The sequence below is a fragment of the Oxyura jamaicensis genome, chromosome 8 (assembly GCF_011077185.1).
Source record: "Oxyura jamaicensis isolate SHBP4307 breed ruddy duck chromosome 8, BPBGC_Ojam_1.0, whole genome shotgun sequence".
NCBI lineage: Eukaryota > Metazoa > Chordata > Aves > Anseriformes > Anatidae > Oxyura > Oxyura jamaicensis.
In genome coordinates, this window is record NC_048900.1 from 2,979,274 (window position 1) to 2,993,403 (window position 14,130).

At 39.6% G+C, this 14,130-nt stretch overlaps 2 protein-coding genes across 6 annotated transcripts in view; one reads left to right on the forward strand and one right to left on the reverse strand.

Moving 5' to 3' along the window:
• The window catches only part of PLPPR4 (phospholipid phosphatase related 4), a 32,453-nt gene extending 22,779 nt beyond the window's left edge, over nucleotides 1-9,674 (forward strand). The window contains exons 5-7 of one of the 2 annotated variants that reach the window (XM_035332947.1): nucleotides 1,378-1,441; nucleotides 2,766-2,939; nucleotides 4,918-9,674. In XM_035332947.1, the coding sequence (XP_035188838.1) occupies nucleotides 1,378-1,441; nucleotides 2,766-2,939; nucleotides 4,918-6,255 (1,576 nt within the window). In that variant the 3' untranslated portion in view covers nucleotides 6,256-9,674. The remainder of the gene's footprint in view (nucleotides 1-1,377; nucleotides 1,442-2,765; nucleotides 2,940-4,917) is intronic. The other variant, XM_035332946.1, reaches the window with a different exon arrangement.
• PLPPR5 (phospholipid phosphatase related 5) overlaps nucleotides 1-14,130 on the reverse strand; it is a 246,336-nt gene that overhangs the window by 166,983 nt on the left and 65,223 nt on the right. The gene's annotated exons all lie outside the window — the stretch shown is intronic.

The following is a 14,130-nucleotide window of genomic DNA, read 5'->3' on the forward strand; positions in this document are numbered from 1 at the left end:
ATTGATTGATTGTTCAATCAATTGATTGTTCAAGCATTTATCCCAAGCTGAGCTTTCTCTTTCAGCCTGTCTCAGGTGGAAGTGGCTGCTGCAGCTGCAGACATAGCCTTCTTCATCAAGCCATCCAGCACATTACATGTCCGTGCCATTTAAGGAGATAAACATATAGCTGTAAACTGATATGTATCTGATAGACTTACTTCTAGAGCTCAGTTATAGAAGTTTTTTTTAGGCCTTCCACGAGCCATGGACAACATAGAACAGGTGTTACTGAATCCAGCGCCAGCTAAGTTTTTCCCTCTACTGTGTAAAATCTCTCCTTCACCATCCCATCACTGTTCTTTTGTCACTTTTAGAGTATTGAAATGGGTGTGTAAGAAGCATAAAATGTTCAAATGTTAGAGGGCCTGATGCTACGTATTTTATTTAATTTTCTTTTAGTCAGAGAAGTAGAAGCTCTCAGTTTTAATTTCCACATCTACTGTTCCTGACTCAAGAGCCAGTCCAGATTATTCAACACTTCCCATGGTCTTCAAAGAGAACAGAAGGCCCTCAGCAATTTCAAGAATAGACCCTGATTTTCACTACTGTCTCGCAGTTTGGATGTATTTTTATTTACCCTCGTGTTCTAGCCTTCAGGAAGGGGCCTGCTAAACCTTAAAATGCCCTTTCCATGTACTTAATTCCTAGCAGGTGATAAGAGCATGTTCTTCACTCCTAGAATTCCATTTACTCCTAGCATGTTATGAAGTGTTGACATTTTTAAAATAAGACTAGAGACAGCAAATAAAGCTACAGTTACCTTTTTGAGAAGAATGTCTCCCTATCATGGCTCCACTATCATGGGAACATAATGGGGCACGAGGATGATGAATTCTGCTGCTGAAGTTAAGGCCCAGTTATCCAAGTTGTATGTATAGCTGATGTGTCCTTACAATGAAAAAAATCCAAGTGAAATCAGTGAGAATAATTAGAAGATCCAGGATCATATATTGAATAAGTTGTATAATTAGGTACATACTGAAAAGCTATTATGATTTTTTTTAATAGAAATTAATGTAAAGGAATTTCTCTCTTAAAAATCAAGCATCCAGTCTTTAGCTCATTCACACTCTTTACTTAGTACATGCACTTTTTTTAGTGCACAAAAATAATTTCATACTAAATATTTACTTCTAAACAAAGGTATTTCATTAACATTGGTGCTTTCTCCTGATTATAGAAAAGGAATTTAGAAATTAAATGCTAATGATTGATCACATGGTGCTTAGAAGGTGTAAACTGAAAGTGACTGTAGCACCCAATGTGTTTTTTTCAAGTGAATGCTAGCACACACGGTATATATGAACGTAGAAATATAATTTGAGTGTCCTTCCTTGGCAGAAAGTCATTCCCATCTCAACATGCCACCCTGGCAGCTTTTGCAGCAGTGTACATTTCGGTGAGTAATCAACTCTATTCATTTTCATTTATATAAGACAAAAGTTAGGATGCCATTTGCTGTACATTTTACAGTGAAGTGTTGCCTGGATATTCTGAGTGGATATAAGTTTTTATTGTGTCAATTCAAAAGCAAAATGGAATTACTAACAGCTAAAATAAAAGCAGCTCTATTAAGAATACAGAAAAGGTGCAACTGCTTCACATTCTTTTTAAAGAAGCAACATTATCCACTGTGGTGGAGTGTAATATAATATAAATATAAATAAGCAAAGTAATATAAATATATATGTAATGCCTCAAGTTATTCACGTATAAAATGCAGTGCTTATCTGGCTTATAGGGTGATAATTTAACTTACCATTCCCATGTGTTATATGTTTTGCCTTTCCTTTGCTGCTGTCTTCACACAATTCGCTGTTTTTTAAACTTTAGGCATTAAGGTACAAACATGTATGTGATCTAGTTTCACTTGACCTCCTTAGAATTGCATCATGGATGAACTGGCACAACCACTCTCAGAGGGCTCAAAGGTGCTACTGCAAAGCAAGTGAATAAAAGCCATCGGTAACTAGCAGGAAATAATAGGACATGCTTCAGCGATGACAGCTGATTTCCCACACATGACTAATGACATTTCTTCATTATGGGGGCCAATACTTTTATGTCAACATTTATTTGAAGTTAAAAAAAATGTAATTTTCCATCATTCAGGCTATAAAAATCTGAAGAAAAAAAAAAAAAGGCAACTATAACAACCAGTTAATCAAACTAGTAATAGAATTCTGCATGTACTGAGAGCTTGCCAGTATTTATTCAGCCCAGGAAAAGGTCAAAATTTGCAATAATACTGATGAACAACCTCCACTAAATTTTTTTGACCTCCCTGACATCATGGCCCCCAGTTGAGAAATGGCTCTCTAAAGCATCTGGTGGTGGCTTTTGTTAGAACAGGTTATTGCTTTCATCTGGCATGACATCTGGCTTCTGTATTTCAGACATGGTGATTGCATAGTCACATTTACAGAACACTTAGGCTCTGACTGTGAACATTATTTAGACATAAAATCTTTATCCTAATTAACATCAATAAGCGACATTGCCTATGTTTTCAGAAATCCATTCCTTGTGATTTCAAATCTTTCTACAGTAATTGAGCAGATTTTAAGAAGGCTGCTAAATAAAATTAGTTAAACTGATTACTTGCAACGCTACTGTATAACAGTGATTTATGTGTGAAAGAAATGCTGAATGCTAGAAATTCATATCTTCTCAGGTAAATGTAAGTTTCTTTAACCACTTGTTCATCTCTTTATTTTTTTAAGATGTACTTCAATTCTACGTTAACAGATTCCTCAAAACTTCTGAAACCACTCTTGGTCTTTGCTTTTATCATCTGTGGAATTATATGTGGCCTGACTCGTATCACCCAGTATAAGAATCATCCAGTTGATGTTTATTGTGGCTTTCTCATAGGAGGAGGAATTGCTCTCTATTTGGTAAATATAACATAGACGTAGTTATGTTTTAGAAAATAAAATGGATAAGTCTGTAATAAAAGTATTGGTATTTTAAATAAAAATATTTCATCAGGGTTACATGCCATAATGAAGAATACAGTCCAAATGTGTTGAAAGTGGTGATGTTAGGGGTAATATCTTCTAAAAATTAACAGGAAAAAGCAAATATATATTTCAATTTGAAGTGCCATAAGAATGCACAGTGGTATATCATAGTCTAGCACTGTATGCAGAAACAGCTCTAACATAATGCACTTTACTGAAGATACTCGTCTTTTCTACTCCACACTTACAAGCATAAGGCAAGAAAAATATTAGATTAAACATTATTTGTTGCCAGCATGAGCTTACGCTGCCACCATTAGCTTTATAGTCTCAAATTAGTTTAATTAGTGTACAGCAACTCAACTGAGAGAATTGCCAAACCTGCAGGAAATCAAAGGTACTGTTACACCCCTGTGGTCCTTTGGAGCTCTTGGGGAGGTTATGAAGAGCATGTAGGATGCCCGTGCCTATGCTCTTCGTCTGCACTGGGCTGAAACAGGTGGAGCACATTGGAAGAGTGCTGTAAAGGAATATCTAAGATAGGCCTGTTTGTATCTGCCAGTAGGAAGCTTATACAGCTTTTGCTTCCTGCTCTCAATACATCTCCAGCATGACTGTTGCTGCTCTAGCTGCTCAGCACAGTGTCATCCAAGGTGCCTGTGAGCAATCAGGAACTTCTGCTGACAATGTGGCCGTGAACAGAACAGTTTTAACAACCAGTGGGATGGTTTTTGACCCCTCAAGAAGTCAATGATGAATTTGAGTATAATACTAAAATAAGTTCATAACTTGTCCCCCATTTTTTCTGTGATGTAATAGTTTAAGGCATGTGCAGATGGTCTACAAAGGTGACCAGAGGAAAAACGGCTTTCACAGAGGCAACAGTGACAGCAACCAGGGTGGATAATAAAATCCCAATGAGCTATTAAAGTCAGTTCCTACAATTGTGTTGTGAGAAGAAAGGCACTATGTTGAGAATATTATTTCAAATGATTAAGCTGTTGTACACTCTCATAAATGGAGCTGTTGTTTTCGTGTTTGAAATCCACAAACAAGTGTGGTCTTTGTTAGGTCTTCCCCATAACCTATTGCATGACAACATACATCAAAGAGGTGCATTGTCCTGGAAACCCAGTTGTCAGTAAATCTACCCTTAAAACTACACACCAATAAGAGGAAAGGGAGGAAAAATATTGTGAAGCTACAAATAACTCTGAAAAGAACAAGTAACCTAAGTGATTGAGTGAGGCATTTGAGCCTTTCATACAATATTCTCTCAGTGGAATCTTTTTAAAATGACAGCATTTTACAATGAGTCTGCTGAATAAAAAAACTGTTGTATAACTAAATCTTGTTACAGTTCTGCACAGCTTGGAAAGCAATTGATTCAAAGCTGATAAATTGTTCTATCATGTAGATATTGTATTACAAGGTTATTATGAAGTAGAAAGGGCAGAATCATGGAACAACGTGAGCTGGAACAAGATTCAGTAAATCAGAGCAGACAGTAGTGTACTTGTTAAATAGCTCCGCTCAGAAAACCGCAAACATTAATTTTCATAGTTTCAAAACAAAATATTCTTTGTTTAACTGTATCTGTTGTTTTATAAAATGAGGAACACTGAAGAAGGCTAAATCCTTTCCCTAACAATTCATTGCCATGAAATAAACAGTTATAAATAAATAAATAACAGGTGTTCTTTTTATCCTACTGAAACTGCTACATACCAGACTGAGGACAGAATTTGGCATAAAGATAAGGGTAGGCTCATTAGGAAGGTAACACACCCTTGTCAGTTAAACTGGACTAATTCTATCCCTTGATACTTAAAGGCAGAAGAATATAATTAAAATTCCTTACAATGTCTCATTTTTCCATAACTAGTTGTTCATGCTTCTGTTCAAATATCAGGGCCTGTATGCGGTGGGAAACTTCTTGCCAAGTGAGGAGAATATGTTTCACCAGAATTTTCACAGAGAACCCCTGAGGTCTTTGACAGACCTCAGCCAAGATGCCAACAGAATCCTGCCAGGTAAAAATGGAAGCAGCACTGATGGCATCGCCTCTCACCGTTCGGAAAGTATCCTGAACAGAAACCACAGAGATTCTGGGTCTCTGACTAACATCAAGAGAGCAAATGCTGATGTAGAAATCATAACACCACGAAGCCCAATGGGAAAGGAAAACATGGTTACTTTCAGCAACACTTTGCCAAGAGTCAACACGCCATCCTTGGAAGATCCAGCAAGACGAAATGCAACAATTCATGCATCAATGGATTCTGCCCGCTCCAAACAGCTGCTTTCCCAGTGGAAGAATAAGAACGAGAGCCGAAAGTTGTCACTGCAAGTAATAGAGACTGAGTCTGGCCAGTCACCACCAAGAGCTATTGAAATGAGGTCAAGCTCAGAGCCTTCCAGAGTGGGTGTAAATGGTGATCATCATGGCCCAAGCAGCCAATACCTGAAAATTCAACCTGGCAGCGTACCAGGTTGTAACAACTCAGGTCTTTCTGGTGGGCCAAGGGTCTCTATTCAGTCACGTCCTGGCTCTTCCCAGTTAGTGCATATTCCTGAAGAGACTCAGGAAAATGTGAACACGTCTCCCAAAAGTAGTTCAGCTAGAGCTAAATGGTTGAAAGCTGCTGAGAAGAGTGTTGCATGTAGAAGCAACAGCCAGCCAAGAATCATGCAAGTAATAGCCATGTCTAAGCAGCAAGGAGTGCTTCAAGGCAGTCCAAAGGGTTCAGAGGGAAGCACAGTCACTTGTACAGGAGCCATCAGATACAAAACCTTGACAGACCACGAGCCAAGCAGCATTGTCAGAGTCGAGGCCCATCCAGAAAATAACAGACCTGTAATTCAGATGCCATCAGAAGGTGAAGGAAGTGGGTCATGGAAATGGAAAGGTCCTGAAAAAGTCACCCTTCGTCAGACATATGAGCTAAATGATCTCAACAGAGACTCTGAGAGCTGTGACTCCTTAAAAGACAGTTATGGGTCAGGTGACAGGAAAAGGAGCAACATAGATAACAGTGAGCATCACCATCATGGAATCACTACAATAAGAGTTACACCTGTGGAGGGAAGTGAGATTGGCTCAGAGACCCTGTCCATTTCTTCTAGCCGGGACTCAACACTTCGAAGAAAAGGTAACATAATTTTAATCCCTGAACGAGGGAGCAGTCCAGAGAACACCAGAAACATCTTCTATAAAGGCACATCCCCCACACGAGCATACAAAGAGTGAGAGGAGACATATCAGCTGGTCCGTACCACCACAAAGGAAACACATCCTCACACAGGTTCTGCTGTTTGTTTAGAACTGATATTTACCTTTGATGTGCCAAATTATCGACCAGCAGCCCAACTGTTGTTGAACACTGCTGATTTGCAATGTGCATGAGCCTGTGGAAATCACGTGGTGGGGGGAAAAGCACAATGCCAGAACCTAACTAATGTGAAACGTTTTCATGCAACTTGTTTCTTCAGACTCAAAACATTTATCTGAGGGTGATGTCAATCAAAAAATAGTCTTGAACACAGACACTTTATTTCCTGAATGTGCCAACTTTTTATTTTATTTATATTTGTGTCCAAAATCAACTGAATTTTTCATAGCAAATGCTGTATGTGTGGTATATATTCACCTTTGCAGAATTTGCACCACATCTTTAATACAGGATGGTGCTGATAACTTTACATGTTTTGAAAATTTGCATACTTATTAGACTCTACAAACACATGGCATATTGATGTGCAGTTACTTTAAAATAATATTGCTAATACTATGATGATGCTGGCTGCATTCATTTAGCATAAGAAATATTTACAGCTTTGTTATAGTGGATCTGTCACATTCAAAGATTGCAAAGATTTTGTGTAGTTCTTTAAGATGTCTACTGCAACAAAAAATGACGTTCCATTAGAATGGAATACCTATCTATTTGGAATAGTTTTGCTGCTACTGCTCAACTTTTATTTTAAGAACAGGTGCTACTAATGAAGACGCTGCTTCTTAGTGGGCTAACTTGTAGAACTGTTTAAAATTATGTTTTTAAGGGGTCTTTTAAAGTACTACAAGTAATTCAGATTTTGCATTTTTAAATCTCTCATTCTGTCCTTCAGCAACCTTTCAATTTTTCTGTTAGTTTTTGACTTTATAATGTGTGACACCAATAACTGCAAGATGTGCAGACATGAAAGGTGAGCCATGAGCAAATAAAAGTAAACCACCAGTTTCCCGATCAGCTTCAAAAGAGACAATAATTAATATCATAGCTCACAACTCGAAGCAGTCATTCAGCACACTTGCTTAGCATGCCACAAGAACAATCACAAGTTTCACCCCACTCACCATCATTTAGGGGATTTAAACTTTGCTTTAAAAATGGAATGCCTTGGTATTGCAGAATCACTACATGAGTGTTGCGTTGTGCCACCACTACTGTTCAGGTTCCATGACACACTGTCCAGAGCCTTCTTAAGGATTCTATTTTTCCCCTTACCACCACCACTTAAGAATATGGAGGGCCTCTGCACATGAGAGAACACAGATTACTTTAGTAAATTAAGCTTGGGATGCAATGAAAGAAAACTTATCTGCTAAAGACCTCCCTTGCCCAAAATGGTTGAACAGCCAAGCTCTGAAATGATTATGCATAGCACATCCTGGGCATGCTGGAAGAAAAACATCGTTCAGTTTGGCTGTGACGTAAATAACAAACCATGGAGGAAGCCATGGGCAATGCTCATCCCGTGCAGCTCCTCATTCTCTCCTAGATTTTCAACCTGAAGAACTAATACCAAATATGTGCCTGCTCTACTGCCAGGAAGGGAGGGAATGACTTTGCAGTCCCCTCACTGAAAAAGCAGTGGGTAACAGATCAGTTCTGTTATCTGGCTTATTTAGTAGAGTGTTTTGCTCTAAGACTTCTTCTGATTTGGGGTACCAGGCAACAAGATATATACTACATAGTCAGAATCTGTCTACAGACCCTAACCCACAGATCTCTGAGGAAAATCCCACCCTGCTTCAGCCAAGTAGGAGGTAGAAGGAAGAATCGTCCCATCCCAGGAAGATAAATAGCACAACACACATGCAGACCAAAAAATAAAAAATTAAAAAAAAATTCAAACCAAAATCCCAAACCCAACCCCAAGCCTGAGAAATTGCAGAAGTAGGAGGATGGTATTTGCTAATCTGCATAGAAGAAGGGATTCATAGTCAATAGAAAGCTTTATATACTTTCCCATATACCCCAGTGCTCCAAGCTTATCTGAGGGTTGTCAGCCAACCCTATCTGGTAATGCTTCTCCCACCTGCCCATCACCTAGTGCTGTGAAAAATATTGTCCCTTAAGGAAATGCCCATCCTTTTCCTGCTAGTAATAGACAAAGACCTCAGCATGCATGTGATAATTGGGTGGAAGTATTCTGCAGGTTACACATAAGGAGACAGTACCCTGCAACCTCACTGGATATGTATGTTGAAGGCACGCTTTAAGGTACAGTAGCTGGGACAGGTAATCACAGGTGCCGAGGAAACAAACAAACAGAGTAATTTTTTTAGAAATGTGTTCTCAGACTCTAGTATACAAATCAGGATTTTATTTTATTTTTCTCTTTTTAAAACAGTGTATCTTTAGACCTTGGTATTTAATACCAAATTTTGTATAAGGATCCTAGGAATTACAAACACTTAGAGTGTAATGAAAAAAACACCTTTGGAGTTAGTTTAGTCTAGGTACATGATAAAGAAGGTAAGATTAGCTTTAAAAAGACTGGGTAAGACACAATCATTGTTGGCCTATCAATGCAGGGAAATAAAACACAATCATTTGTTAGTTTGTAAGTGCAGGGCAAAAGAACATAAGGAGATGAACCTGGAAATAATGGAAAATTGAAATGGAGAATAATGGCAATAAAACAAATATTAGAAAATATTCCCTCTGGCAATTTAGCTGTTTTGGAAACTGCAGGATTCCTGGTGGGAGTGTTTGTTCTCTATTCCTTGGTTTTACTCAAATATATATTGGCATACGTGTTGCTTTTATTACTCTAAAACTTGCTGCACTATTTCAAGTGCAGTGTGATATTTTTCCTAAGGTTTCCTATTTCTTAACAAAAGATTTTAAAGCTCTTGTGTAATCATTGAAATTGTGTTCTTTACATAAATATTGATATATTCTTTTTTACTCAAAGTGCCAAAGGCTACTGTTTTTAATAATGGCTTATCAAATTATATTACGTTAGAGAGCAGAAAAGTAATAATATATACATTGGAACTCAGACCTCTGCATGTATATTTGATAAGGAGCCTTTTGTAAAATTACTCTTTGTTTACATTCCACTGATACCTTAATTTAAAATTAAACAAATTTACAGGTGACATCTTCTTAGTGTTCTGATTTTCTTACTTGCTAACAGGCACGAATTTCTTTGTTAGGCTGTGCTTTACTGAAAAAAGAAAATACTCAAAAATAAAAATATGTTTTTAAATGAGAACTCTATATAAAGTATTGTGTTTAATAAAATGTTATGCAATGTTTTAAAATGGAAAAGAATTTGTAAATTGCTATAAATGTATTTTGTTAAATAAGTACAAATCAATGCTATTGTGTTTATTGTGCTAACATCATGAAAATAAAGATAAAATTATTCATTGATGTTCAGTCATCTCATCTGTAGTGAAACAGAGTCCTATTCCCCTGCAAAATTATTTTTCAATATTAAGTTTCTCAGGACACATCAAAGTGATCATCAGTGGGAAACCTCAAAACCTAGCATCGTAATAAGAAATCATGAGGAACAGTCTTCAAACAAGAGGATCTCTATCTGAAAAAAAAAAAAAATGTGAAAAAAAAAAAAAAAAGTGCATTGGGAACTTCATGCCATGGCAGGATACATTTTCTAGATCTTTTTGGAGGACCAGCTATACAATGCTATGCCCCTAATACCTTTAAAGCATCTTTCTAGTGTTGGGTAGAGGTGCTGGACATGGTGAGGCCCCACTTGGATTTGTGAATTAGAACAGGGCAAGTGTCAGGAGCAACGCCAGAGGAAGAACTCTCCCCGAGAGAAGAGGGTTGTATACAGGATACAGTCATTGGGTGACAAACACCCTATTGCTGCCAGCAGTGAAGACCATTACAAGTAGCAGCCTGCTGTTCAAAATACTGTCTTTCTATAAACCACAAAAAGTACGCAACAGAAAACACTGTCTCAGAGCCAATCCCGAAACACCCTGAAACTGGGCACAGCAGGGCCCTAAATGCCAGGGAAGGAAGACACGACTTTAGCTGATGCCTGCACAGACACTGCCAATGGCTTAGTGAAGATCACCAGCAGCATCTCTGCAGTACACAGCAAAAAGCAAACTGGCACTCATAAGCTTTCCCACATGTACGTATGCCTTTGTGCAGGCTGTGCTTTGTAGTAATGTGCCTTTCCAGCAGGGTGACCTGTCTTGGCCAGGGTGGCAGAGGGACCAGGCAGCTGATGGGACCACTGGCGCCAGCCAGGCACCGCACTGCTGAGGGGTACGAGAGCATCGTGTACACGCACACTGCTCCCAGTGAGAGCATGCTGGGGTCAGCTGGTGTCATCCCAAGTTGTGGTGCAGATCTGGGTCACTTGGCTATCCATGTCCTCAAACTTTCATAACAAAATAAGACCCAGGACCCTCAGGCAAAAGAGTTGGGAAAACATTTTTCCTCTGAGAGGAAAAGATGTACATGTAGAGTCGTGATACTGCTCCTTCTGTGGTTCCTGAAGAAGCACGCTGCTTGTGGTCAGGGCTGGGGAAGGTCCTGGTCACACTATATTATATTAGTAGCCAGATTCATGAGAGGCCTCTCTGGACAGCAACAGATGCTTGTGGGACAGCAGGTCATCTGCCCAAGCAAAAGGACACCTTGAATGAAGTTGTGCGAAGCCTGCGGCCCTGGGGCCAAGGTTCTGGTGTCCCACTGTCTGGGACATGTATTGGTATCCTGGGAAAGCTACAGACAGCAGTGTCCCAGGTATGGGTCAGAGAGACCCTAGGAAGGAGAGCAAGAGCCTGGGAGAGTCCAGGTAAGCTCCTCTTCATGTTCATGGGGACACTCTAAGGCCTCAGAAGTGTGTACTTAGTAATGGCTGGGCCAGGAATGCTTCTCTGAAGGTCCTGCAGCAAGATGGGATAAGCTTTGTCCTGCATCTACCAGCCAGAGTGAAAAGAAAGGCAGCAGGAAAAGAGTGAAAGAGGGGAAAAAAACAAGCCAATGTTGACAAAAGTATGAGAAGACGCTCTGTGTTCAATATTGAGAAAGAAATCTAGATAGAAGTCAGAATAGGAAAGAAAGCAAAATTAAGCAAGAGACAGTGACATTTTAAGAAAATCTGTACTGAATAGGAAAATCTAGAGAGAATACAGTATGGTAAAGTGCATAACATTGCTCCTAGGTGTTTCACTGCTGTCATTTGCAGTGGTGTATCATTACTCTGCTTGTATTAGGTGATGTCATGGCACAGCTCTTTTATAGGAATTTTGTATTAAGAATTATCAACCTTGTTCTAGTACACACAAAATTGAACTGAATGTCATCTTAGGGTTACTCATTCCAGACATGCTGCAATGAGGCGGATATGAGACAGTATGGCACTACACAAGCTGGAACTGGCCGTGGCAGGTAAAGGAGCCCTGCAGCACAGAGGCTATGCCACGGCATACACCAAAGCCTTCCTTTCTTCAGCTGAGAAAAGCTCTGCAGCCTAAGCAGCCAGTTAATTTTTCATTGTGGGGCAGATCCTCCCTTTCACTACGGTTATATCAGCTATGCTAGCATAAAGTGAGCCTCTACCACTACCACTCCAAATCTGGTGTTTTATATCCATTTTGCACTCATAGCAGTGACCGCATGGCAAAAAAATAATAGCCCATTGCAGGTCTGGATTTGAAATTTTATTGTAAGAAGGACAACGTCTCCTGTGTTTGTCATTACACAGTGAGGAAAAATAGTGATTGTAACCAATATAAATGACCACAGTTGCATGTCTCTACGTATAGTCATATGTAGCGATCCTAGAGGCTATTGTGTGCCAAGCATTTATGTGCTAGTAGTCAGAACAGCACAGAAGTAGTGCATAACCCAAGAAAAATTCTATACCTCAGCCAAATGAGACAGTGAGCCCTATTGTACTGATGTGAATCACTAGTAGTTGTAAGCCCCTACAGCTACAGAAACAAAAGCTGACTGACAGAGATTTCCACAGAATCACAGAATCGTCTAGGTTGGAAGAGACCTCCAAGATCACCGAGTCCAACCTCCGACCTAACACTACCAAGTCCTCCACCAAACCATATCCCTAAGCTCTACATCTAAACGTCTTTTAAAGACCTCCAGGGATGGTGACTCAACCACTTCCCTGGGCAGCCTATTCTAGTGACTAACAACCCGTTCAGTAAAGAAGTTCTTCCTAATATCCAACCTAAACCTCCCCTGGCGCAACTTCAGCCCATTCCCCCTCGTCCTGTCACCAGGCACATAGGAGGACAGACCAACCACCACCTCATTACAGCCTCTTTTAAAGTACCTGTGGAGTGTGATAAGGTCACCCCTGAGCCTCCTTTTCTCCAGGCTGAACAACCCCAGCTCCCTCAGCCGCTCCTCGTAAGACTTGTTCTCCAGGCCCTTCACCAGCTTTGTAGCCCTTCTCTGGACTTGCTTGAGCACCTCCATGTCCTTCTTGTAGCGAGGGGCCCAAAACTGAACGCAGTACTCGAGGTGCGGCCTCACCAGAGCTGATTCCAGCAAGCTGATACAGTTTCAAGGTAGTTATTTTTAATGCTCTCCATTCTCTCTCTTCTTTCCCCACTAAGAAAATAAAGGACAAAAAGATACTACAGAAGAGAAGCACAGATATTGCACAGCACCATCAGATGTAGCTTTCAAAACACAACAGTGTCCTCTAAACCAGATCAAATAATCAACACTAACAAAACCATCAATGTAAGCAGGGCTAATTAGTAACTTATACAAATGCAAGCAGTAGCACTTTTGACTCTCTTCTTAGTGATAAAATTCAAAACTTTGAAATCAGAAATGTTCTAGCTGGAACGCAGGAAATGTCCTAACCCTCTGTCTTAGCAGTCAGTCTTTCTTGCGCATCAAATCCAACTGACCAACACGGAATTTGTATGAACCTTAGTACTACGTGAGCTCCACTAATTCCTTCTTTTAGAAAGCCTTTCATCCCTGCCTACTACAAGGAAGGGGGAGGGGGGGCGGGGGGGTGACAGTGTGAAGAGAACAAGACAATTTGGCAGAAAGCAATCCATCAACTCCCATTAGCACTACTCTTAGGTACGGCAGCTAGGATAGGCCAATGGCTGTAAGTAGCCACTTTCTCATCATTTTACTTAACCTCCTGAGAGACAGTGATGAGATCTTATTGGATCAATTAGCATCTAAGTCTTGACAGACTATCTTATCTCAGACTTGGTTGAGATTGTTTGGACAGATGAAGCTACAGAGCTGAAAAATACTGAGAATGACACATCTTATGATAAGAACTGGTTATTTCTTCAAGGAAGAGGGAAGGTTTTTTCTCTCTTACCATTTCCCTAGCAACAGGGAAAATGAGGGGTTCTTTTTCATTTATAGAAGAGACTTGATTTCACGATTACCAGAAAAAAAGAAGCATCTGCTGGTAGCCCAGGCATCTTCGGAATAGCACGGGACTTTCAGATAAAACTGTAAGAGCTTTTTAGTCTTTATATCTCATTACGGCAATTATTTCAGATAAAAGAAATTACAAAGCCTGAGGTATGGTAAGGCTTTCATCACACCATGCAGTGCTCATAGTATAATCCCTCCCTAGGAGGTAACTTGCTTGACAAATACTATAAATATGAGCCTACATAAGAGGATAAATATTCATCTGCAGATAAATTCTGACATATCATCTTTCCTCTGCAACTTGACTGAGAGACATAATCAGAAAGCCCTTGATCTATTAATGGGCAAATATCACTGTAAATCCAAACTACCTTGAAAAGGACTGAAAGCTTTTAAATGTCAATTTACATTTTCCTCTTTTTCAGTGACAGAGCTGCACTGAACTCTAAGTATCATATTGACCT